Source organism: Ahaetulla prasina, chromosome 3 (genome assembly GCF_028640845.1).
Source record: "Ahaetulla prasina isolate Xishuangbanna chromosome 3, ASM2864084v1, whole genome shotgun sequence".
Lineage (NCBI taxonomy): Eukaryota > Metazoa > Chordata > Lepidosauria > Squamata > Colubridae > Ahaetulla > Ahaetulla prasina.
In genome coordinates this window covers 218,105,612-218,131,933 of record NC_080541.1, presented here as the reverse complement: position 1 = coordinate 218,131,933, position 26,322 = coordinate 218,105,612, and the positions used below count along the sequence as shown (strand labels likewise).

The window sequence follows — 26,322 nt, the reverse complement described above, 5'->3', positions numbered from 1 at the left end:
CCCCTGTTGACAATTCATCAACCTTATCCCAAAGCAAACAGATCCGTGCCACTGGTTGACTTGCTCCTACCGCCTGCCTGAAGCTCGCTGGGAGATGCTTGAAAGACAGAAATAAGGGAGAAGACGGGAAGGGAGAGGAAGAGTGGCTGGCTCTGAAGCTGGCTGAGAGGCCAATGACTGCTCAACCTGTCCGCACCTGGCTGACACTGTCCGAAATCGAAACCTAGCTCCAGACTTCCAGATTTATTCAGCAATTATCCCCCTCCCCGGCCGAGAAGCAACTTGGCTCCACCCTTTGGAGAAAACTCTTCGTTTTGGCCCCGAGTCAGTCACTTCCGACGCTGAGCAAAGCAGCTGCTGCAAATAGTAGAGTCAGCCCCCACTCACACCCCTCCGCATCCTTTCCTCCACTCCTGCCGTTCCCTCTCTTTTCTCGTCAGGAGAAGAAGTGGGAGGAAGGAGAAAGGAAAGGCTGACTTTCGGGGGCGGGGGGGGGGGAGGGGAAACCTTACAGTCTCACGGGAAAGCAACAGAAAGAAGGGGAGAGAAAAAACTAGATTAAAAAAAATGTTATTATTATTGCACTGAGAACTCGAGAAAAGAAAACCAGCTGCTGAGGATCGAGGCTTGATTTAGCCGATCTGCTGAGACTCGGAAAGGGAGAACCGACGAAGGGCGCAATGCCGAAGCGGTTATCTCCGACTCCCTCCGCCCGTCAGAGGCAAGTCCCGCTCACAGTCCATTGGAGTTGGCCGGTTATAATGCGTGTAAATAATATATAATAAACCCCAGTTCGCAACTGACGATGGCGCCGCGACTTCGCCCGGGCGTTTGAGCCGCGGAGAAGGGCGCATGGTGCTGAAATGGACAGCTCCTCGAGCGCCCGGGCGCTGAACGATTCGGAGAGCTCCGACCAAGCGCAAGGAGAAGATCTCACCGGCCACTTCTCCACGACTTGGACCATCGCCTTGGCGGTGCTGATGGCTTTGCTGATCGTGGCCACCGTGGTGGGCAACGCACTAGTGATGCTGGCCTTCGTGGTTGACTCCAGCTTGAGGACGCAGAACAATTATTTCCTCCTGAACCTGGCCATCTCCGATTTCCTAGTAGGTAAAGTACCTCACCTGGTTTTCGCTTCTCTTCATTCAGAGATCACGGTCAGGCTTAAAGCGTTTTTTTGGACGCTCGGGGTTTATTGGGTTGGGTGCCCTTCAGTTTTAACATGCAACTCCGGGCGTGAGATTTATCATCTGTTCCACCACCATTCTGAGCTTCGTAAATAGGTTTTTAACTCCTCTGGGTTACCAAGTCGTTGGTCAGGATTTCCCCGATTCACCTCCCTCCTGGCTGGGTCTTTATTCTGATATATCTGGAGTTGACTCCAAAATCCACCCGTATTTGTACCGCTGTCCATCATTTTAATGGAGAATATTTGCAGCTCAGGATTGAAATGAGGGGTCCTTCATACCCTCTGAGCTTGGTTGTTTTCTTGCTGACCTTTCATTACCCAAACACTGATGATGTTACCTAGTTTGGGCAATGAAACATCTGAATAACAGAATAGCAGAGTTGGAAGGGATCTTGGAGGTCTTCTAATCCAACCTGCTGCTCAAGCAGGAAACCCTCTACCATTTCAGTCAAATGGTTGTCCAATCTCTTCTTAAAAACCTCCAGTGTTGGAGCACCCGCAACTTCTGGAGGTAAGTCGTTCCACTGATTAATTGTTCTCCCAGTCAGGAAATTTCTCCATAGTTCCAGGTTGCTCCTCTCCTTCATTAGTCTGCAAAAAATCAACCAAGCTCAGAGAAGATTAAGGACTCCTCATTGTTGCTGTTTTGCTATGCTCTTGCGTAAGCATGTGAAATTCCTGAACAATTTCATGAAAGCTTGCCAGCAGGCTGTCATTCATAAGGCATTTAACTATGTTCTGCAGATGATTTCTCGGGACACAAGAAAAACTCAACAGGAAGAGGAAAGGAAGAAATCTTTCAATGTTTTTTGCACCATAAATATTAATGAGTTATTTGTTAGATTTACAGCAGTTCTTTACTCCTGAAACAAGGCGGTTCACATAATACTGTCTCCTCCAATTTTTAACCCTTGAGAGAAAGATTGGGCTGAACTGGTCCCAAGTGATTTGGGTATATTTGATCTTCTAATCCAGTGATCCCTACACCACAGCCGTTGTTAAAATGGCGAGAGGCTGCAGATATTTTTTTTTTGGCAGCATCTTTAAAAAGTACAGATTCAGGAAGTTGAAAACTTCAGGTTATAATCCATTTAGATGTATGTAATAATTTTTTAATGTAATAAATTCATATGTTCCCATCACCCATCTCCTTCCACTAATGACTGTATGACTGCATGTAACTTTGTTGCTTGTATCCTTACGATTTATATTGATATTGATTGTTTCCTGGTTGCTTATTTGCACCCTATGACTATCATTAAGTATTGTACCTTAGAATTCTTGATGAACATATGTTTTCTTTTATGTACACTGAGAGCATATGCACCAAAGACAAATTCTTTGTGTGTCCAATCACACTTGGCCAATAAAAAATCCTATTCTCTTATATTCTATTCTATTCTATTCTATTCTATTCTATTCTATATGCCGTCCATCTCCCCCAAAAGGCAATTCTGGTCAGCTTAAACAATATGCTTAAATCTTAAGAAATAAGCACAGCTGCTCATACATTTTCGGAGCTATGAAAATCTTGCCAGCCATGTAAAATATTTTTAAAGCATTGTTAATGATGTTGGAGACTACCCAAATTCAGGCTGGATTAGAAAACCTCTAAAGATTCTTTCCAACACTGTAATTTGGAGATGTCAATGGGTGGTAAGCTACAGCTTTCATCAGCGCCAATCCAATTTGGCTACTGGCTATGTTGACTTGGTTTAGAATTTCTGCCCAAATACACTTGGATGACGTCGAAGTAAGGAGGTCTATGTTGATTTAAAAAAAAAAAAAGGCAATCAAACCACAAAATCACCTCAACACCCCCCCCAAAAAAATAACCTGTGGGCAGAAGTTGAACTTATAACTAATTGAAAGAAAAACTGGACATTTTTCTTTACTATAGAAACAGTGCTATCTAAAAACGTTGCTTTTTGACCACTTCACAGCTGGATTCAACTTAAAATAATGCATTGCTTGGGTCACAAAATCCTAAATGGATTGACTTAAAAAGAAAGTCCTTATACTTAAAGAACTAATTTTCAAACTGTTCTTAAGTTTTTTACCCTGCAGGTGGGCAGTTCTTGGATATGAAATATGTTTGCATCTATAAAGACATGTTTGATTTATATGGAGATGAAAAATTGGGGTAGGACAAACATAAAGACAGAGATCAGATGTATGAATTGGACTTGGAAAAAGCAAGGGGAAAGTTGAACACACAACACAAGATATGCCTTTTTGAACTCTATTCTTCAGTTTCACTAAGGGGAAGCAGGCAGAGTACCAGAACAACAGACTTGGAAGGGACCTTGGAGGTCTTCTAGTCCAACCCTCTGCTCAAACAGGAAATCCTATACCATTTCAGTCAAATGATTGTCCAATCTCTTCTTCAAAACCTCCAGTGTTGGAGCATCCACAACTTTGTTCCACTGACTAATCGTTCTAATGGTCAGGAAATTTCTCCTTATTTCTAGATTGCTTCTCTCCTTGATTAGTTTCCATCCATTGTTTCTTGCTCTACCTTCAGATATTTTGGTGAATAGCTTGACTCCCTCTTCTTTGTGGCAACCCCTTAGATATTAGAACACTGCTATCTTGTCACCCCTTGTCCTCCTTTTCATTAAACTAGACTTTATTTTTTTCATTGTACTCACCTTCCAGCTGTGGAAGTATGCTCTTATTTCATATTCTTTATTGCATTTTATAGAATGACAGAACATAAGGGTTGAAAATGACATTAGAGACGATCTAACCTCCTACTCACTACAGAAATCCACCATGACAGCGTTTCTAAGGAATGGCCATCTAGCCTTTGTTTAAACTCCTTTCAACAAAGAATGGTCTATTACCTTCTGATAAAGTTCATTCCATTGTTTTTATTAGGATTTTTTCCCCTTGATATTCAATTAGAATCTATTTTTTCCTGTAATATAACTTCTATCTCCTAGAGCAACTCTAAGCAGCTCTCATTTTCTACATGATGGCCATTCAAATACTGCAAGACTGCATTATGTCTCTGTCACAGTCTCCTCTTCTCCAGATAAGCATAGCCAATACCTCCAACCATTCTTCATAAATTCACCTCTCTGGGCATCTTATTATCTAGTTGCTTTTCTTCAGTCATTCTCCTCAATGTCCTTCTTCAAATATAGTGTCCAGAAATGGGCAAAATGTGCCAGGTGTGGTCTGATAGATGAAAAATAGGGAGGAAGATGATTTCTCTTGATCTTGATATGTTTCTGTCAAATGTAGGACAGGACTACATTTTCTCATTTCAATCACACTGCTAGCTGATTTTCAATGCATGATCCACCAAAATATTCAAATCTCTTTTACAAGTAGGGCCTCTCCCCCCCGCCCAGCTCCCACATCTTGCTATTCCCGATTCTGTCCTCATTGCAATGATTTTTCCTACCCAATGTAGGATTTTTTTCCATTCTTTGTTGACATTTATCCCGATTTCTGCCTATTATTGCAACCAAGGGAGAAGGGCAGTTAAGAAATATGATAGATGATAGATTGATCTTTAGGGAGCAGCTTTCTTTGATCTCACCCCCGCCTGTCTTTACAAACACGGAGGAGATTCTAACACAGGAGGAGGCAATTCCCACGGAGCCATGGATTACTAAAAAAACCAAACGACAGAAGAGAAGGAAGAGAGGTAAACGATCTGGGATCTTAAACAGACTAAGAAATCACATTAAAACTCCTCTGCCTTCAATTTTCCTAACAAATATACGCTCACTTGCAAATAAGATGGATGAAATACTCCTCTTAAACAAATACTATTCTGATTTTCACAATTCAGCAGTCCTATGCTTCTCTGAAATCTGGTTAAATGAATCAATTGAAAATAGCAGCCTGAACATTCCAGGGTTTCAGATTGAATGATCAGACAGGATTCCAGAAACATCTGGTAAAAAGAAAGGAGGAGGCTTATGCCTATATATTAACAGAAGCTGGTGTCAAGATTTTAAAATAATTTACAAATTCTGTGACAACAATTTAGAGACTTTAATTATCAACTGCAAACCATACTATTCGCCTCGTGAATTTTCCTCATTTCTTCTAATTGCTGTTTATGTCCCACCACAAGCCTGTGTAAACAAGGCATTACGAACTCTAGCTGACCAAATCATGGAGGCTGAAGCCAAACACCCTGATTCACTGGCCATTGTTTTGGGAGATCTAAACAAGGCAAACTTAAGGAAAGAGCTACCAAAATACTTTCAGCATGTCAATTGTCCCACCAGAGGCAAGAATACTCTAGACCATTGCTACACAACACTAAAAGATGCTTATCGGTCTTTACCACGTGCAGCTGTAGGACACTCTGATCATTGCATGATTCACCTTGTACCTGCTTACAGGCAAAGACTTAAAGCCACAAAACCAATAATTAAATCAGTGAAGACCTGGACGGAAGAATCAATATTAAAGCTACAGGCATGTTTTGACTGCACTGATTGGAATATTTTTAAAGATACCTCTGCAGACCTGGATGAACTCACAGATACTGTAACATCATATGTCAGCTTCTGTGAAGACCTATGTGTACCTACAAGGAACTTGCGAATATACAGTAACAACAAACCTTGGTTCACACCTAAATTTAAGCAGCTACGACATTCCAAAGAGGAAGCCTACAGAAAAGGTGATAAAATGCTGTACAATCAGGCCAGAAATGCACTAACAAGGGAGATCAGAGCAGCAAAAAGAAGCTACTCTGAAAAGCTAAAGAATCAGTTTTCAGCAAATGAACCAGCAAACATGTGGAAAACTCTTAAAAATATCACTGGCTATGGCAAACCTCCTTCCCAGGCTGAAGGTAATCAACAACTGGCAGATGACCTGAATGAGTTTTACTGCAGGTTTGAAAGAAAACTACAGCCACCTATCTCCACAACCCACATCTCAGACACACCAACAACAGCCAAGCCTCCTACAACTGACCCCATTTCATTGGGTTCACAACCCCTAGTGATCACAGAAAAGAAAGTGCAGGACCTATTTCACAGAAAAAAGCCAGGAAAAGCTCCAGGGCCAGACAAGATAACTCCTTCTTGCTTAAAAGTTTGTGCTGACCAACTGGCCCCCATCTTCACCCATATTTTCAATAAATCACTAGAGATGTGCTATGTTCCTTCTTGCTTCAAACGGTCTACCATCATCCCAGTGCCGAAGAAGCCCACCATCAAGGAACTGAATGACTACAGACCAGTTGCTTTAACATCTGTAGTCATGAAAACCTTTGAAAGGCTAGTGCTTTCCTACTTGAAAACCATCACGGGTCCACTGTTAGACCCCTTGCAATTTGCATACCGAGCAAATAGATCAACAGATGATGCTGTTAATATGGCTCTGCACTACATCCTACAACATCTTGAGTCTCCAAAGACCTATGCAAGGGTCCTTTTGTAGACTTTAGTTCAGCATTCAATACCATCATTCCAGACATTCTTCTAACTAAGCTAAACCAGCTACAGGTACTGGAACAGACTTGTAAGTGGATCACAAGCTTCCTAACAAACAGGAAGCAGCAGGTGAAGCTAAGCAAGATCACATCAAATACCTGTACAATTAGCACAGGGGCCTCCAAGGGTGTGTGCCCTCTCCACTTCTCTTCTCTCTGTATACCAATGACTGCATCTCCAATGATCCATCTGTTAAGCTACTGAAGTTCGCAGATGACACAACAGTGATTGGTCTCATTCGAGACAATGACGAATCCGCATATAGACGAGAGGTCGAACGACTAGCCTTGTGGTGCAACCAAAACAATCTGGAACTGAACACACTCAAAACCGTAGAAATGGTGGTAGACTTTAGGAGAAACCCTTCCATACTTCCACCTCTCACAATACTTGACAACACAGTATCAACAGTAGAAACCTTCAAATTTCTAGGTTCTATCATATCGCAAGATCTCAAATGGACAGCTAACATCAAAAACATCATTAAAAAAGGACAACAAAGAATGTTCTTTCTGCGCCAACTCAGTAAGCTCAAACTGCCCAAGGAGCTGCTGATTCAGTTCTACAGAGGAATTATTGAGTCTGTCATTTGCACCTCTATAACTGTCTGGTTCGATTCTGCAACCCAACAAGAAAAACACAGACTTCAGAGGATAATTAGAACTGCAGAAAAAATAATTGCTACCAACCTGCCTTCCATTGAGGACCTGTATACTGCACGAATCAAGAAGAGGGCCGTGAAAATATTTGCAGATCCCTCGCATCCTGGACATAAACTGTTTCAACTCCTACCCTCAAAACGACCCTATAGAGCACTGCACACCAGAACAACTAGACACAAGAACAGTTTTTTCCCAAAGGCCATCACTCTGCTAAACAAATAATTCCCTCAACACTGTCAAACTATTTACTGAATCTGCACTACTATTTATCTTGTCATAGTTCCCATCACCAATCTCTTTCCACTTATGACTGTATGACTGTAACTTTGTTGCTGGCAATCCTTATGATTTATATTGATATACTGACCATCAATTGTGTATTAAATGTTGTACCTTGATGAACGTATCTTTTCTTTTATGTACACTGAGAGCATATGCACCAAGACAAATTCCTTGTGTGTCCAATCACACTTGGCCAATAAAAAATTCTATTCTATTCTATTCTATTCTATTCTATTCTATTCTATTCTATTCTATTCTATTCTATTCTATTCTATTCTAGATCGATAGATAGATGACAGATGACAGACAGATAGATAGATAGATAGACAGACAGACAGACAGACAGACAGACAGACAGATAGAGATATAGATGATAGGTATTTGTTGTAACCAAGGCCCAAGTAGTGATTACTAAACACAATTCAGTCCTCAAGAAATGTTTTATTAAAACAGCTGAGAATTAATTCATTCTCAGCTTCATCCAAAACAAAATTCTGAATAACCAGTCTGTTGGCCTTATCACCAACCTTTAATGTCTTTGGCAACCTTCCAAAGGCTTTGCTTGGCAAAACCCCCACAAAGTTCAAGAGACACTGACAAGAAGCACGGAAATTAATGCTGCTTTTCTATAAAGAACCTAACGGCTTGCTGCTGCTCTTTTAAGCCTTACAGGAGTGTACTATCATCTTCTGGCCTTACTCCCGAGTTGTCCTTTTTTCTTCAGCTTCTCTTGCCTTCTGGCAGCTCTTCACATTTGTGCACTAGGAACAGGCTCCTCCTGTTCCTCTGCCTCTCTGCTGTCTGTCTCTGGGGGCTCTGGAGTCCACGCATCGCTCCCAGATGGCCCTGGCCCCATCTCTGCCTCTGATGCAGAACTCTCATCTGTGCCTTCCCCTGATTCTAGGACTGGCCCATTGTCCTCCCCAGCCTCCTCACTGTCCAACTCCGCTACCAGGTCCATGGGCTGCTGGTGGACCACAACAATATTATCAAGAGCCCCTTGTGTTTTGAAATTGTCCTTTAACATGTCACTTATCTTCTTTATATTGTGTCATCTACAGATTTAGTATTTTCTAATCCTTCAGTCAAGTCATTGATCAACATGTTGAAAAGCAGAAAGTTGGGATGAGTTTGTATTCACGTAACATGCCTAACCAGATCTATTCAACAACAATTTTTTTTAAATTTACATTTATATCCCGCCCTTCTCCGAAGACTCAGGGTGGCTTACATTGTGTAAGACAATAGTCTCATCCTATTTGTATATTTATATACAAAGTCAACTTATTGCTCCCCCAACAATCTGGGTCCTCATTTTACCTACCTTATAAAGGATGGAAGGCTGAGTCAACCTTGGGCCTGGTGGGACTCGAGCCTGCAGTAATTGCAAGCAGCTGTGTTTAATAACAGGCTTCTTACAGCCTGAGCCACACCGCTCACCACAATAATGTTGAGTTTCACCCTTGTGTTTAATTTGGTCGATATCCAAATTCCTTACCATTTGGATGTAGGCCTAAGACGCTGCATGATCCGTTCTGCTTAATTTGTTCATGGTTCAGTGGTTTGAACATGCCTTATAAATGCAGCCATAGGATGGAGCTTTTCGTGCTTTGAGATGAACCGCAACCACGATGAACCCCAACCCCATCCATGGGGATGCACCATTCTTAAAGCTTTCAAAAAATGGTATGTTTTCAAATTATGAAATACTGTTAAATATTGTTTCCCTTGATGCACACCACTCAATTAGATCTCCTTTCCTTAGAAAGTTAGAGTTGTTGTTAGTTGCGAAGTTGTGTCACCTATTGTGACCCGCTGGACAACGTTCAAGCCTTCAGGCCTTCCTGTCCTCTACCATCCCCTGGAGACCATTTAATCTCATACCTACTGCATCAGTAGGTGACAGCATTGGTCACGTTGGTAGATGATCTCTGGAGGGGTTGTTTCTCTGCCCTGGTCATATTAGATCTCTCAGCGTCTTTTGATACCATCAACCATGGTATCTTTCTGCGATGGCTGGAGGGGTTAGGAGTGGGGGGCACCGTTTATCGGTGGTTCTCCTCCTATCTTTCTGACCAGTTGCAGATGGTGTTGGCAGAAGGGCAGAGATCGACCGCGAGGCGCCTCATGTGCGGGGTTCCACAGGGGTCGGTTCTCTCGCTTCTTCTGTTCAACATCTATATGAAGCCACTAGGTGAGATCATCCATGGTTTTGGGGTACGATGTCATCTGTACGCTGATGATACACAGGTGTACATTTCCACGCCTAACCACCCCAATGAGGCCGTTGAAGTGATGTCCCGGTGTCTGGAGGCCGTGCGGGTTTGGATGGGGAAAAACAGGCTTTGACTCAACCCTTCCAAGACTGAGTGGCTGTGGATGCCAGCATCCCGGTACAGCCAGCTGACTCCATCGCTGACTGTTGGGGGTGAGTCATTGGCCCCCATGGAGAGGGTTCACAATCTAGGCGTCCTCCTGGATGTACCGCTGTCTTTAGAAGAGCATATGACGGCCGTCGCCAGGGGACCTTTTTATCAGGTCCACCTGATACGCCAGTTCGTCCTTCTTAGACCGGGATTCCCTATGCACAGTCACTCACGCCCTCGTCACTTCCCGCCTGGACTACTGTAATGCTCTCTACATGGGGCTCCCCTTGAGGAGCACCCGGGGGCTCCAACTGGTCCCGAATGCGGCTGCACAGGTAATAGAGGGAGTAACACGAGGCTCTCATGGAACACCCCTCCTGCAAGCTGCACTGGCTTCCGGTGGTCTTCCGGGTGCAGTTCAAGGTGTTGGTTACCACCTTTAAAGCACTCCATGGCATAGGACTTATTTACGGGACCGCCTGCTGCTACCAATTGCCTCCCATCGACCCATGTGCTCCCATAGGGAGGGTCTCCTCAGGGTGCCGTCAGTCAAACAATGTCGACTGGCAACCCCCAGGGGGAGGGCCTTCTCTGTGGGGGCTCCTGCCCTCTGGAACGAGCTGCCTCCGGGGATATGTCAACTCCCCGACCTCTGGACCTTTCAACGCGAGCTAAAGACATTTTTGTTTCATCGCGCAGGGCTGGCTTAATTTAGTTTTAATAGGGGTTTTATTAGAGTTTTAGTCTTTCTGGGCCTAATTTAAATTAGTTTTTAAAAATGTTTTTTAACTTTTGTGATTTTTGTTTTTACTAGGCTGTAAACTGCCCTAAGTCCTTTGGGAGAAGGGCGGTATATAAATCAAAATAATAAATAAATAAATAAATCAGTGACTCCATCCAGCCACCTCGTTCTCTGCCGTCCCCTTCTTCTTTTGCCCTCAGTCTTTCCCAGCATTAGGCTCTTCTCCAGTGAGTCCTTCCTTCTCAATAGGTGGCCAAAGTATTTCAGTTTCATCTTCAGCATCTGGCCTTCTAAAGAGCAGTCAGGGTTGATCTCCTCTAGGACTGACCGGTTTGATCGCCTTGCAGTCCAAGGGACCGCAATCACGATGAACCCCAACCCCATCCATGGGGATGCACCATTCTTAAAGCTTTCAAAAAATGGTATGTTTTCAAATTATGAAATACTGCTAAATATTGTTTCCCTTGATGCACACCACTCAATTAGATCTCCTTTCCTTAGAAAGTTAGAGTTGTTGTTAGTTGCGAAGTTGTGTCACCTATTGTGACCCGCTGGACAACGTTCAAGCCTTCAGGCCTTCCTGTCCTCTACCATCCCCTGGAGACCATTTAATCTCATACCTACTGCATCAGTAGGTGACAGCATTGGTCACATTGGTAGATGATCTCTGGAGGGGTTGTTTCTCTGCCCTGGTCATATTAGATCTCTCAGCGTCTTTTGATACCATCAACCATGGTATCTTTCTGCGATGGCTGGAGGGGTTAGGAGTGGGGGGCACCGTTTATCGGTGGTTCTCCTCCTATCTTTCTGACCAGTTGCAGATGGTGTTGGCAGGAGGGCAGAGATAGACCGCGAGGCGCCTCATGTGCGGGGTTCCACAGGGGTCGGTTCTCTCGCTTCTTCTGTTCAACATCTATATGAAGCCACTAGGTGAGATCATCCATGGTTTTGGGGTACGATGTCATCTGTATGCTGATGATACACAGGTGTACATTTTCACGCCTAACCACCCCAATGAGGCCGTTGAAGTGATGTCCCGGTGTCTGGAGGCCGTGCGGGTTTGGATGGGGGAAAACAGGCTTTGACTCAACCCTTCCAAGACTGAGTGGCTGTGGATGCCAGCATCCCGGTACAGCCAGCTGACTCCATCGCTGACTGTTGGGGGCGAGTCATTGGCCCCCATGGAGAGGGTTCACAATCTAGGCGTCCTCCTGGATGTACCGCTGTCTTTAGAAGAGCATATGACGGCCGTCGCCAGGGGACCTTTTTATCAGGTCCACCTGATACGCCAGTTGCGTCCCTTCTTAGACCGGGATTCCCTATGCACAGTCACTCACGCCCTCGTCATTTCCCGCCTGGACTACTGTAATGCTCTCTACATGGGGCTCCCCTTGAGGAGCACCCGGAGGCTCCAACTGGTCCAGAATGCGGCTGCACAGGTAATAGAGGGAGTAACTCGAGGCTCTCATGTAACACCTCTCCTGCGCAAGCTGCACTGGCTTCCGGTGGTCTTCCGGGTGCAGTTCAAGGTGTTGGTTACCACCTTTAAAGCACTCCATGGCATAGGACTTATTTACGGGACCACCTGCTGCTACCAATTGCCTCCCATCGACCCATGTGCTCCCATAGGGAGGGTCTCCTCAGGGTGCCGTCAGTCAAACAATGTCGACTGGCAACCCCCAGGGGGAGGGCCTTCTCTGTGGGGGCTCCTGCCCTCTGGAACGAGTTGCCTCCGGGGATATGTCAACTCCCCGACCTCTGGACCTTTCAACGTGAGCTAAAGACATTTTTGTTTCATCGCGCAGGGCTGGCTTAATTTAGTTTTAATAGGGGTTTTATTAGAGTTTTAGTCTTTCTGGGCCTAATTTAAATTAGTTTTTAAAAATGTTTTTTAACTTTTGTGATTTTTGTTTTTACTAGGCTGTAAACTGCCCTAAGTCCTTTGGGAGAAGGGCGGTATATAAATCAAAATAATAAATAAATAAATAAATCAGTGACTCCATCCAGCCACCTCGTTCTCTGCCGTCCCCTTCTTCTTTTGCCCTCAGTCTTTCCCAGCATTAGGCTCTTCTCCAGTGAGTCCTTTCTTCTCAATAGGTGGCCAAAGTATTTCAGTTTCATCTTCAGCATCTGGCCTTCTAAAGAGCAGTCAGGGTTGATCTCCTCTAGGACTGACCGGTTTGATCGCCTTGCAGTCCAAGGGACTCGCAGGAGTCTTCTCCAGCACCATAGTTCAAAGGCCTCAATTCTTTGGCACTCATCCTTCCTTATGGTATAATAAGCCTTACAAAACAATATTTTAATCACACTGAGATTAACAATGAAAATGCAATAACTCTGCTACTTTGTAGCAGTAATTTGCTTTTCTCTTGGGCCCATGTAATACTGTGTGAGGTTGATTCCAGAAAACTCAATGCTTGGATTCTTTTCAGCCTGACATGTAGATTTTGCCATTATATAATATACTTTTCTGTATGCTTCCTGCATATATAAAAGAGTGTTATCAGTGAAAGAGCTGTTAGATGACTGCCTAAAAGGTATATAATTGGTTTTTGCTGCAAAGCTGAGCACAGGTAGGTTGCATGGCTCTCATTAGAAAATAAGGAATTGAGGTGCTGTAAAATATTCTCTATTTTACATCCAAAAGTTAACAAAATAAGTGCTAGGAACGTATCCTTCAAGATTGTTCCAGAACAGAGCCACCACTGAAACTGCTGTTTTTAATTTTCTTTGTTTTGCTTTCAAATAAAGTAAGATCATACCTAGAGTACTGCATCCAGTTTTGGTCACCATGCTATAAAAAGATGTTGAGACTCTAGAAAGAGTGCAGAGAAGAGCAACCACGTGGGACTGGAGGCTAAAACATATGATGAATGGTTATAGGAATTGGGCATGACTAGTCTAGTGAAGAGAAGGACCAGGTGAGACATGATAGCAGTGTTCCAATATTTGAGGGGTTGCCACAGAGAGGAGGGGGGGGTCAAACTGTTTTCCAAAGCACTTGAAGGCCAGACAAGGAATAATGGATGGAAACTGATCAAGGAGAGATTCAACCTCGAAATAAAGAGAAAAATTCTGACAGTGAGAACAATCAACCAATGGAACAGCCTGCCTTTGGAAGTTGTGGGAGCTTCATCACTGGAGGCTTTCAAAAAGAGATTGGACTGCCATTTATCAGAAATAGTGTAAGGTCTCCTGCTTGGGGGGGAGTTGGACTAGATGACCTACAAGGTCCCTTCCAATTCTGATAATCTGATAATAAGAGTGATCATATTAGATAATAAGAGTGATCTGATGAAGAATAGATAAATATTTAGCAACTGATTCTTTTGGCATCCTCATCCCACTAGTGTGAATTATACCTCAAAAGAGAATAAAAGGCGATAAAGATATTGTCAGGAGCAAGAAATCAGGAACTAAGATAGAGTTCAAAAGCATTGCAAGTTTATTTCATGCTACCTATACACAAGAATCTGATCTACTGTAATTTTTCTCTCTATAATTATTCGGCGCTTAAACAAGCATTTCAAAGAGTTATTTTCCAGGGTTTGTTTTCTTTGGGATTAAGTTCTAGGTGAAAAGAAAATCACCTCACCCAGTTCCAATCATTGTTCATCTACACCGCTCCAGCACATTCATTGTTTCTTCGGTTGCCCCAGCTTCATGGCAGCCATAATGGCTGCCTCTCATTTTCGTTATTAAATGGAGGGAATCCCTGGGTCCAGCTGGAGAATTGCCACTCTCTGATATATGGGCAGGGTGCCCCTCCTTTCTTCATCACCCCTATAGGGTGACTTTAACCCCTTTGGGGGGGCTCCAATGAGGAGGATTCGGCACGAATTCGCAGAACCCCACTCCTCACGTCTGATTTCACCGCAACAGCATACCAGAAGGCAAATTGGTACCAGATTGGTGCAAACTGGTGTCAATGGACTTTAAGGGGTTTGGAGGTTTAGGTCCCTTTTGGGGGGTGTAGAGACTCCAGACTGATGATGCATTTTACCCTGCCCTTGAGTTCAGTCTGGTCATCTCCTACATATATTTTCAATTGGATAAAACCAGCTAGTTTTAGTCAAGAATTTGACAGATGCATTCCAAGCTTCTTATCTTTCTTCTGTAGTCTCCAAGAACTCATCCATGTCTAAAGCTTGAGAGTAAGCAAACTGAGGCATTTGAAGAACATGAGTAATTATCTCTCAAAAAACATCCTTTTTTTGTGAGCCTTTAGTATATATTTGATATTGAAAACATCTTGTCCATTTTAAGCTGTTGAAGGAATGGATTCCAGGATAAAGTTTTCCAGTTGGTGGCATCTCAGTGGGTTAGTCAATTCCAGGGGTGAAATGCTCCTGGTTCGGACCGGACTGGCTGATCTGGTAGCGATGGCGGCTGGTGGTTCGGAGAACTGGTAGCAAAAATCCCTCCTCCCCCGCCCATGTCCAGCTGAGCCGCGCGATCGTCAGAGCCTTTTTTTTTTACTTTTAAAAGCATATTTTCTACAACCTCTTTGGCCGAAGAGGTTGTAAAAAATGCTTTTAAAAGGCTCTGATGATCCCAGTTGAGCTGCCTGATCATCAGAGCCTTTTTTTTTACTTTTAAAAGCATTTTTTCTACAATCTCTTTGGCCGAAGAGGTTGTAAAAAATGCTTTTAAAAAAAAAAAAGATTGCGCGCCCCAGCTAATCACCCCCCACGCGTGCTGTTCTACTTACCCCATGCCTTCTTTTGGCATGCACTGCGCGTGTGCACCTCACATTTGGTGCATGGTGTGCACTGCGCATGCGCGCACAACTCACATGCGCAGCCAGTGAACCGGTAGTAAACCAGTTCAGATTTCACCACTGGTCAATTCCCATTAACACCCAGCCATCTGGAAATTATTTGTCAGCTTAGCCAATTCAATGGCACCTTTCATTTACAAACTCAAGGTAGCCTACATAGCATTCCCTTTGTTATGTCCCCCTCCCCACTTCACAGAGCAAACGCAAAGACACGTTTCTCCCAATCTTTTTATTTGCTACAGACCTGATTTTCTTCCGTTGAGGAAATACTTGACAGTGACCGTGCAAAGGCCTGCCGAGTCCATTATCTCGTCTCCAAGATCTGTTGCCAAAACTCACTGACAAAGTCCTTTAACCCTCCAACAACCGAGCTGCGTGCACCCTTGGTAGCCTTTTTGTCCGTCACAAGGGCCACATGGCAGCTCCACCCACTTTTATACCCTGTGGGGTGTGGCTCAGTGACACAGCAATCTCTGAGCCTGCCACACCTTTTCCTCTGCTGCGCACGCTTATCTTTATGTCACTGCCTCGGATCAATCCAGGATTGATCGTCAGCAGCTGGGACTTGAGGCGTTGCCTGGGAGGAGGAGGGTGCGGGAGAAGGAGGCCTTGTCAGCTCCTCCTCCTGGCCTGCAGCTGGAACTTGGGGTGGTGCCAGCGAGGAGGTTCCTGGCGAGGGAGGCCTTGCTGGTTCCTCTCCCTCACTCTCTGAGTCACTCTCCTCCATGAGGACATGTTTGGGGGCCGGAGTCACAACACCCTTATTCCATTTTTCCACACACAAACAACCTTGTGGAGATGGTTAGACTAAGAGAGAGGGATTGGTCTGAGCATAGCTAATCTTGAAATACAATTTAGGTTTTCCTGCTGCTAGTCAAACCCTTTCACTGCTGCACTCCGTTGCTCTTGGGCTAAGAGGGAGTAAGTTTCTATGTTGGAAAGGGAGACCAGAATGTGAGTCTTCTTACTTCTAGCCCAGCACCGTCACCATTCCAATAGAAGAGAGTATCTGTAGCTCAGGGCTGAGCTGCGGGATTCCTGATTCTCTCTGAGCTTGGTTGTATGTTTGCAGATGTTTCATTACCCAACTAGGTAACAACAACAGCAGCAGCAGCATTGATGAAGTGGTGAAATCCAATTCTTTTTACTACCGTTTCTGTGGGCATGGCTTGGTGGGCATGGTATGGCTTGGTGGGCATGGCCTGGTGGGTGTAGCAGGGGAAGGATATTTCAAAATCTCCATTCCCACCCCACTCTGGGGCCAGCCAGAGGTGGTATTTGCCAGTTCTCTGAACTACTCAAAACTTCCGCTAACAGTTCTCCAGAACCTGTCAGAACCTGTTGGATTTCACCCCTGATGTTACCCCAGTAAGCTAACATCAAATTACATCAAAGTAACATCAAGAAGATGGGAGCTTCATCACTGGAAGCTTTCAAGAAGAGACCGGAATGCCATCTGTCAGAAATGTGCAAGGTCTCCTGCTTGGGTGTGTGTGTGTGTGTGTTGGATTAGATGACCTACAAGGTCCCTTCCAACTCTGTTAATCTGTTTTTAAAAAAAGTACGTGAAGAATAGCAATAGCTGTAGCACTTAGACTTATATACCACTTTACAGTGCTTTACAGCCCTCTCTAAGCGGTTTTACAGAGTCAGCCTATTGCCCCTAACAATTTGGGTCCTCATTTTACCCACCTCGGAAGGATGGAAGGCTGAGCCAACCTTGAACCCACTGGGATTTGAACTGCCAAACTGCAGGCAGCCAAATTGCAGGCATCCGGCAGTCAGCTGAAGTAGCCTGCAGTACTGCACTCTAACCACTGTACCATTGTGGCTCAAGAAATTAGTGATTTCATTCTTGAAACCGGGACACCCATGGTAATGGTGTAATCTTATCTAGGAATATGTACAAGTGAAAGTATTATTTACAAAACCGGTGGGGTGCCATCTCCTTACCTTTGTATTTCTTCTTTTCACGTAATACAAAAAGAAAATTGCCTTCCAAAACTGACAACAATCTTGCTGTTTAATTCATTCAGATGATTGTTGGCCTTTGTTTCCCATGTCTTCAAAACATTAAAACATTCTCTTTTCTGAAAGACTAAAAACAACAACAACAAAATCCTTTTGTTCTCTGGAATTGTCATTTTTTTAATTCCTTCTTAAATTTTTAAAGACGCATGCAGGTTGTTTTTTTATGCCTCGTGGCAAAATCATGTCCAAATTCTTGTTCATGTTGTTTTCAGATCTACTCTGTTGCGTATCTTTTTCTGTAACATCCTCTGGGAACAGACAGTTCCCAGGAAGACACATTATTGATTGAAAATCCTGATGTCGTTTCTCAAAAATATCTCTTGAGCGCCATTATAGCAATAGCACTTAGACTTATATATCGCTTCACAGTGCTTCACAGCCCTTTCTAAGTGGTTTACAGAGTCAGCCTATTGCCCCCAAAAATCTGGGTCCTCATTTTACCTACCTTGGAAGGATGGAAAAGTGACTCAAACTTGAGCAGGTCAGGATCGAACTGCTGGCAGTCGGCAGAGTTAGCCTGCAATACTGCATTCTAACCACTGCGCCACCATGGCTCTTCTTATAAGTTGCTTGTCTTGTTATGTCTCAGAAATCAAAAATACATTCATTCTTTAAAATTAATTTCAAAATCTTAATGTCCAAAGTCCAACATGTATACCGGCTGCATCTAATTTCCAAGTTCTGGTGATCCCCTGCAAACGGTTTCTGTGTAATATGTGGGCAGCATAAGGGACAAGTTCAGTGATGGTATTCAACCAGTTCAGACCAGTTTGAGCGAACCAGCAGCAGCAGCGACTGTGAGTGGGGTGGGCCCTCCCCTCCCCCCCACCCTGGTGTAATACTGTCTTATTTAGGCACGTTTTCAAGGCTGGGTGCATGTGTGGAAGCTGTTATGTATTTGAATTTTGGAGGGAACTTTTGGAGGGAAAATGCACGTTGGTGATTGGCTGGTGCCTCAGCCAGAATGGTATATAAGGAGGACTGCTCCAATGTTCCAGTTGCTGGGTTCACACCATACAAAAAGAATTGTCGTTACCAATGACCTGTCTCCTACCTCCTCAATCATCCAAATCAACCGAAGGTGCACACGCAAGCGAAGTGCATGTGCGGAAGACTGTCGCATTCACGGAAGCACGTGTGCAGTGAACAGGTGGTAAGAGTATGTGAAACCCACCTCTGGACAAGATGGAGCCCTATAGAATGCAGGTAGTCCTTGACTTAAGATCATTTGTTTAGTCATCTTTTGAAGTTACCATGGCACTGAAAGAGGTAACTGATGACCACCACAGCATCCCTGCGGTCACATGATCAAAATACAGGCACTTGGCAACCATGATGGTCACAGCAAATCAGAATGACGGGATCGCCATTTGCAACCTTCCCAGGTGACTTCTGATAAGCCAAGTCAATAAGGGAAGCCAGATTTGCTTAACAACCGTGGGCAAAAAAGGTCAATAAACTGGGCATGACTCACTTATTAGCCACCTTGCTTACCAATAATTGCTCCCAATTATTGTCATAAGTCAAGGACTGCCTGTAGTAGTTTTTTAAATATTATTTCCGTGTTTTCTGTGCGTCTTCTGACATCTTCATTCTGCTTAGAGTTCCTTAAGTAGAGAGCATATAAAATATCCTTATTGGGCACATTTTAAATATGTGAGTGTTGTGACCTAGGCCCAAGTAGTTATTACCAGACACAATCAGTCCTAAACAAACATATTTTATTAGAATAGCTGAGAATTACTTTATTCTCAGTTTAGTCCAAATTAATTCTAAAACAGAAAAGGTCCTTTGAGGTTATCACAAACCTTTATCTTCTTTGGCACCCTGCCAAAGGCAAAGCCTTTGCAAAGCCCCACAAAGTTCAGAAACAAGAGATGCTGAATAGAAACAGATGTAGCAACGTTGCTTTTCTACAAAGAGCCCAAGAGCATTTGCTGCTCTTTTAAGCCTTATGGGAGGGGCCAATCATCTCCTGGCTTTACTCCCGAGTCATCCTTTTTGCTTTAGCTGCTGTTGCCTTCTGGCAGCTCTTCGCATGCATGCAACAGGTCCCTCCTGTTCCTCTGCCTCCCTGCTGTCCACCTCTGGAGGCTCCGAAGTCTGCGCATCGCTCCCAGATGGCCCTGGCCCCATCTCTGCCCTTGTCCGATGCAGAGCCCTCGTCCGGGCCTTCCCCTGACTCCAGGACTGGCCCATTGTCCTTCCCAGCCTCCTCACTGTCCGACTCCACTGCCAGCTCCGCAGGCTGCTGGCAGACCACAACAATGAGTCTCAAGTCTATTGCTCAGCAGCAGCATTTAACTGAAATATTATATTTCAACGTTTCAAGGACTTATTGGAAACACATAATTAACTGATCTTATTCCCCAAACAAAGCATGTTCATTCTGACTAATCAACAAAGAAAGCGGATAACCTTCAGTACAACACCAACATCAAATATAATGCAAGATGATGATGATGATTGTTATTATTATTAATCATCACATAGTCAGCCAGATGTTCAGACTAGATTTGGCAGTTGTCTACCTATCAAGTGCTTACCAAGGACCTGTGATAGGCAGATCTGGATGTTTGATGATGTTACCGATATCATCGCAGGATGGAAGCTGTTCCAAGTAAAGCCGCCTTCTGCAATTGACTGATAGAGAAGTTGTCAATGCCAATGGTGTTCAAGTGGTGCTCCAGTTGTTTTGGGATTGCACCAGGGGCAAAATGCTCCCGGTTCGGTAGCGATGGTGGCGGGTGGTTCAGAGAACCGGTAGCAAAAATCCCTGCCCCCCCCACATGCCCAGCTGAGCCACACGATCATCAGAGGTTTTTTTTTACTTTTAAAAGCATTTTTCTTCAGCCGAAAAAATGCTTAGTAAAAAAAGTAAAAAAAAAGTAAAAAAAAAAAAAGCTTCTGATGATCGCATAGCTCAGCCGGGATCATCAGAGCCTTTTAAAAGTATTTTTTCTACAATCTCTTCGGCCAAAGATGTTGTTAAAAAAACGCTTTTGAAAGGTTCTGATGATCAGGCAACTCAGCTGGGATTGTCAGAACCCTTTAAAAGCATTTTTTTTCTACAACCCCATTTGGCCGAAGAGGTTGGAGAAAAAATGCTTTTAAAAGTAAAAAAAAAAAAAAGTTGGCCACGCCCACCCAGTCACATTACCCTCCCTACCAAGCCACGCCCACAGAACCGGTAGTAACAGATTTTATATTTCACCACTGGATTGCACCCAAAGCGCCTATTACTATTGGTACTACCCTTGCTTGCCTTTGCCATAGTCGTTCTATTTCTATTTGTAGGTCTTTGTATTTCGTTATGTTCTCCAAAGATGATGATGATGATGATGATGATGATGATGATGATGATGACGATGTTTGAATAGGTACATATAGAAGCATAAGCAAGTCAGATGATAAACATTTGGAGCACAGGAAAAGTTTAATCTTAACTGGTAATCAACTCTTTTCATCAAACAGTGAATCAACTCCTTTGCAATTTGCACGACTGCCCTTTGGGTTGTTTACCCCAAAGCGAAGGTGAAGCAAAGGAGGATCAGTTCAAAGGAAATTGGATGGTTGCCAACATTTCCTTGATCAATTCCACAGATATATCTTCAGTTATATCTTTCATATGTTTCAGCCTGGCAGATATCTTTCCATTCCAACTTCCTGACTAAACAAAATCGTTTACTGCTTTCCTGGAGTCCTTCTGAATCCGAACTCCTTCTCTCTGCTTGTCCCCAAGCTGGTGATCAGATGTCAGAACAAAATGGCCGATGCCGATGGATTTTTATTTTAAGGCATACGGCCTCTAGTGTTATATATAAACCTTGATATCTGGGATACGTCTTTATTAGGGGAAATTTGTTCTGTTCCTCACATCTATTTGCTCTTTTCAAATGGCATCAGCCTGGGGATTTGAAAGGTTGATGAAGGCAATCAAAGAGTCGAAATGCTGGCTCCTTTCCCAGTTATGGCGTCCTTATGAGGCAGGAGGCTCAGGACTACTTTTCGTTACATACTTCATCCTTATTGTAGTACCTATAGAGATTATACTGGTTTATATTGTTCTTATAGAATTTATACTTAAAACCTTATATTTTATATCTTTTGATTGTCTGCTTCTTAACCTCACTATAAGTGAGGAACTGAAACTGCCAGTGTACGGGAATATTGCTCAAACTTACAAGAAATGGAACATAACAGGAAACAAAGTGGGTGGTGTATGATATTTGCACAAGCATTACTATATTTGTAATATAAATAGCTGCGCGGGTGATAGAGGGAACCCCTCGTGGCTCCCATGTGACACCTCTCCTGCGCAGACTGCACTGGCTACCTGTGGCCTTTCGGGTGCGCTTCAAGGTTTTGGTAACTATCTTCAAAGCGCTCCATGGCATAGGGCCGGGCTATCTACGGGACCGTCTGCTGCCACCGATTGCCTCCCACCGACCCGTGCGCTCTCACAGGGAGGGACTCCTTAGGGTGCCGTCAGCCAGGCAGTGCCGACTGGCGACGCCCAGAGGGAGAGCCTTTTCTGTGGGGGCTCCCACCCTCTGGAACGAACTTCCCCCAGGTCTTCGTCAACTTTCCGACCTTCGAACCTTTCGCCGCGAGCTTAAGACACATCTATTTATTTGCGCAGGACTGGACTAGGATTTTAAATTTTAATTTGGTTTTAATGGGGTTTTATTATTTTTATCGCAATTTTTAACATTCAGCCTTATTTAATAAGTTTTTTAAATTGGTGTTTTATTCTGTATTTATATGCATGTTTTATTAGGCTGTAAACCGCCCTGAGTCCCCTGGGAGATAGGGCGGTATATAAATGTGATTAAATAAATAAATAAATAAATAATAATTAAATATATCTGGAAATTAGGTGCTTTTTGCTGCATGATATGTATTGTTAGGCATGAAACTGCACTTTCTGTATTTTTCCAAAGTTACTTCTCCTTCTTGAACTGAAGTCTTTAAAACCATCTGCCCGGGCAGTTCCCGGGCAGTCCAGATCTTGGTGTTTGAACACTCTGGGCTCTGGTGCACCAATAAAGTCTGTTCTCTCTCACCTTCCTGGTCTCGAGTCTCTCTTGGCAAACCGTGGCAGTAACTGGACAACTGGACTTTGCTGCTACACTTAGGGGTCTCTGAGTTTTCCTGTTTTCTTGCAAGACGGTTCATTACCCAACTTGGTAACCAAGCTCAGAGGGCACCAAGGACCCCAGAATTCAACCCTGAGCTATAAATATTCTCTTCTATTGGTATCATTTCCCAGTGGAGAAGTAGCAATGGATCACTGGAGAAGAGCTCCAGAGGCCTTGGCCAGACTGGAGAAGGAATATAGCATGGCAGTCTAAGATATAACTCTTGCCTTGACCTTGGGAACCTAGCGTTGTAGTCTGCCAACAGCCTGCGGAGCTGGCAACGGAGTCACAACAGCGATGAGGCAGAGGAAGAGCATGGGCCAGTTCTGGAGGCTGGGGAAGGCCCAGATGACGGCTCTGCATCGGAGGCAGAGGTGGGGCCAAGGCCATCGGGGAGTGTAGTGCGGACTCCGGAGCCTCCAGAGGCTGACAGTAGTGAGGCAGAGGAACAGGAAGAGCCTGTTTCTAATGCACGCATGAGAAGAGCTGCCAGAAGGCAAGAGCAGCTAAAGCAAAGAGGACGACTCGGGAATAGGGCCAAGAGATTATTGGCTCCTCCCATAAGGCTTAAAAGACCAGCAACGGCATTTGGGCTCTTTGCCGGAAAACAACGTTGATAGTTTTGTCTTGTTGCATTTGTTTTGTATTGGTGTCTTCTGAACTGTTGCCAAGAAAGGCCTTTGGCAGTTTGCCTACTTGGACCAAGGTTGGTGATAGGACTGAGAAATTGTGTTGGGAGGAATTTGCTTTAATTTAGTTGGACTATGCTCAGAATAAGTTAATTCTCAGCTGCTCTAATAAAGTTTGTTTTTACACTGACTGAGTTTCCTATTACCTACTTGTGATAAAGGGATAAAGATGATACTGATAGAGATAAATAGAGGAGAAAGAGAGAGAGGAGAGAGAGAGATCCATCCATCCATCCATCTCTGGTAATTGTCATTCCATTCAGCTCCGCTCCCATCTAATCTCACATCTCTTTCCCAGCCTCGGCAAGCATGCATTTCTATGTCGATGACTGTTTTTACTGTTTCTAGTAGCTGTTCATAGCCTTCCAGGAAAAAATAATGTTTATGATCTTGCTTCAGCCACTTTAGAAAACCTCTACTGGTTCCTCTATTCACAAATGGCAGCCTGTCACTCAATACCAAATGCCTCCGTGTTATCCTAATTCTTTCTTACAATTGTTAGAAAGCAACAGACTCTCAACGGATTCAAAATAGAAATCAAAAGGAAAAAAAGAGAGAAAGACTCTGCTTTCACCAAGCATTTTAATCTCTCTTTTCAGCAATGAGATAGAGCCATAAATCTATCATGAAACCACCTCTCTTGCATAAAGAAAGCCTGTGAGCTATTTTGTAAAACCTCAACTCTTGCTGTTCGAAAGGAGGCGTTTGGTGGAATCGGAGTGCTTGTTATTAGGTACCCAAAGAAAGAGACATTATTTTTTGAGAAAAGTTTTTTTTAGCAAATTTAGCCACAGGATTTTCAAACCGGAAATTCCACATTGAGCTTCAAAGGTACTGTCAGACCTGCCCCAGTCTGATCCCTTAGGGAAGAGAAACTCTCGACTCCATTTGGATTGAAGTGAAAAGTACTTTTGCTAAGAGATGCCGGCTGTAGTAAAGTCAGGAGGAATCTAAAGTTCCCGTACATCAATACAGAATTAATCCCTTGGTTCCCCCAGTCCTCCCACCCATGATCTGTCTGTGTGTAGCCAATCTGACACCCTCAACATGTTTTGGGAAATGCTGGGGTGTTTAGGCTGGTGAATTCCACTCCCAGGGTAAATGGCCTTGAAGATGCCAGGCACGAAACACATTCCAAAATGCTCTGCTCTTCTTCAGCTAATCAATCCCAAATTCCCACCCTAAAGGTATACAGATTTATTGCTCATTTGTTCCCTCCTCCCTTCCCCGGTTATTTGATGGTAGGATGCCAGTAAGGCGCTAAGCCAAAATTGGTGGATCGGACAGGTTCAACGAATGGAGATATAGGTAGTCCGCAAATTACAACCAGAATTGAGCCCCAAAATTTATGTTGTTAAGCAAGACAGTTGTTAAATGAGTTTTGCCCCATTTTATGAGCTTTCGTGCCACAGTTGTTAAGTGAATCGCTGCAGTTGTTAAGTTGTTAAGCGACTCTGGCTTCCCCATTGACTTTGCTGGTCAGAAGGTCACAGAAGTTGATTTCATGACCCTGGGACTGTTGTGATCCAGGCCCAAGTAGGTAGTAATAAACTCAGTCCATGAAAAAACAAACAAACTTTATTCGAACAGCTGGGAATTACTTCATTCCCAGCGTCATTCAACTCAAAGTAAAACAAATGCCTCCCAACACAAATTCCTCAGTTATCTCATAAACCTTGGTCCAATGAGGCAAACTGCCAAAGGCCCTTCCTGGCAAACGACCAGAAGCCACAAAAACAAAGACATAGATGAAGCAGAAGACGAAGCAGAAGACGCAGCTATGACGTTGTTTTCCGGCAAAGCCCAAACACCATTGCTGATCTATTTTAAGCCTTATGGGAGGAGCCAATCATCTCTTGGCCCTACTCTCGAGTTGTCCTCTCTGCTTGAGCTGCTCTTGCCTTCTGGCAGCTCTTCTCATGCGTGCATTAGGAACAGGCTCCTCCTGTTCCTCTGCCCCACTACTATCAGTCTCTGGAGGCTCTGAAGTCCGCACCTCACTCCCCGATGGCCCTGGCCCCTCCTCAGCCTCATCGCTGTCCGACTCCGTTGCCAGCTCCGTAGGCTGCTGGCGGACCACAACAGGGACATTGCAACCATCGTAGCCTTGACTATACACACTTTTGTTGGCAGGGTGATGTCTCTGCTTTTTAGTAACCCATCTAGATTTGCCATAGCTTTTGTCCCCAGGAGCAAGCATCTTTTAATTTCTTGGCAGCAGTCCCTATCTGCGGTGATCTTGGAGCCCAGGAAAATAAAATCTGTCACTACCTCCATTTCTTCCCCATCTATTTGCCAGGATTCAGTGAACTACCATAATGTAAATGGGTGTTGTTAGATTCGGGCAATAACGAGGCAGGAGACCAGATGAGTAACAACAGCTCTTTACTATATGGTGAACCCAGCGACCGCAAACGGTAAAAACCCCTCCTTATATACAGTTCAGCTGGAGGCTATCAGCCAATTAGCAACGTGCTATTTCCCCCTATTTTCCTCCAAAACCCTTAAAGATACATTACACTCCTCCCTCCCAGAAAACTTTTACCCTATTTACATAAAATGAATAATTATTTTTCAACGTAGTCACGTAAGTACGCAGGGCGTCTCCTAACTCTTTCGGACCTGCGCAGTTCATTATCTGGGAGTGAGTCGAGCTGGCCGGAGGGACTGTTCGTTCCTCTCAGCTCCTCCTCCAGGCCATCCGGCCTTGGATTACTTTCAGAGTCGTTCCTGCTTTCCTTCGGAGGGATCGGTTGGTGTCGCTGGAACTCAGATAAGTCCTGCGGTTTTCTCGGGTTTGAGTTAGCTGTGGATTCAATCATTGGATAGTCAGGGCCTGTTTCGTCTGTTTCTAGACTGGTGGCTATTCTTTTTCTTAACTGGTCTATGTGGCGTTTCCAAACCCGGCCATCCTCTATCTCTACGAGATATGATTTGGGCCCAGTTGTTTCTAGGATTGTTCCCTTTTG

General features: G+C 44.0%; 1 protein-coding gene across 1 annotated transcript in view; it reads left to right on the top strand.

The window, feature by feature from the left end:
* The first annotated feature begins 863 nt into the window (after nt 1–863).
* The window catches only part of HRH3 (histamine receptor H3), a 58,503-nt gene continuing 33,044 nt past the window's right edge, over nt 864–26,322 (top strand). Inside the window, exon 1 of the mRNA XM_058178701.1 lies at nt 864–1,110. Within this exon, the coding sequence (XP_058034684.1) occupies nt 864–1,110 (247 nt within the window). The remainder of the gene's footprint in view (nt 1,111–26,322) is intronic.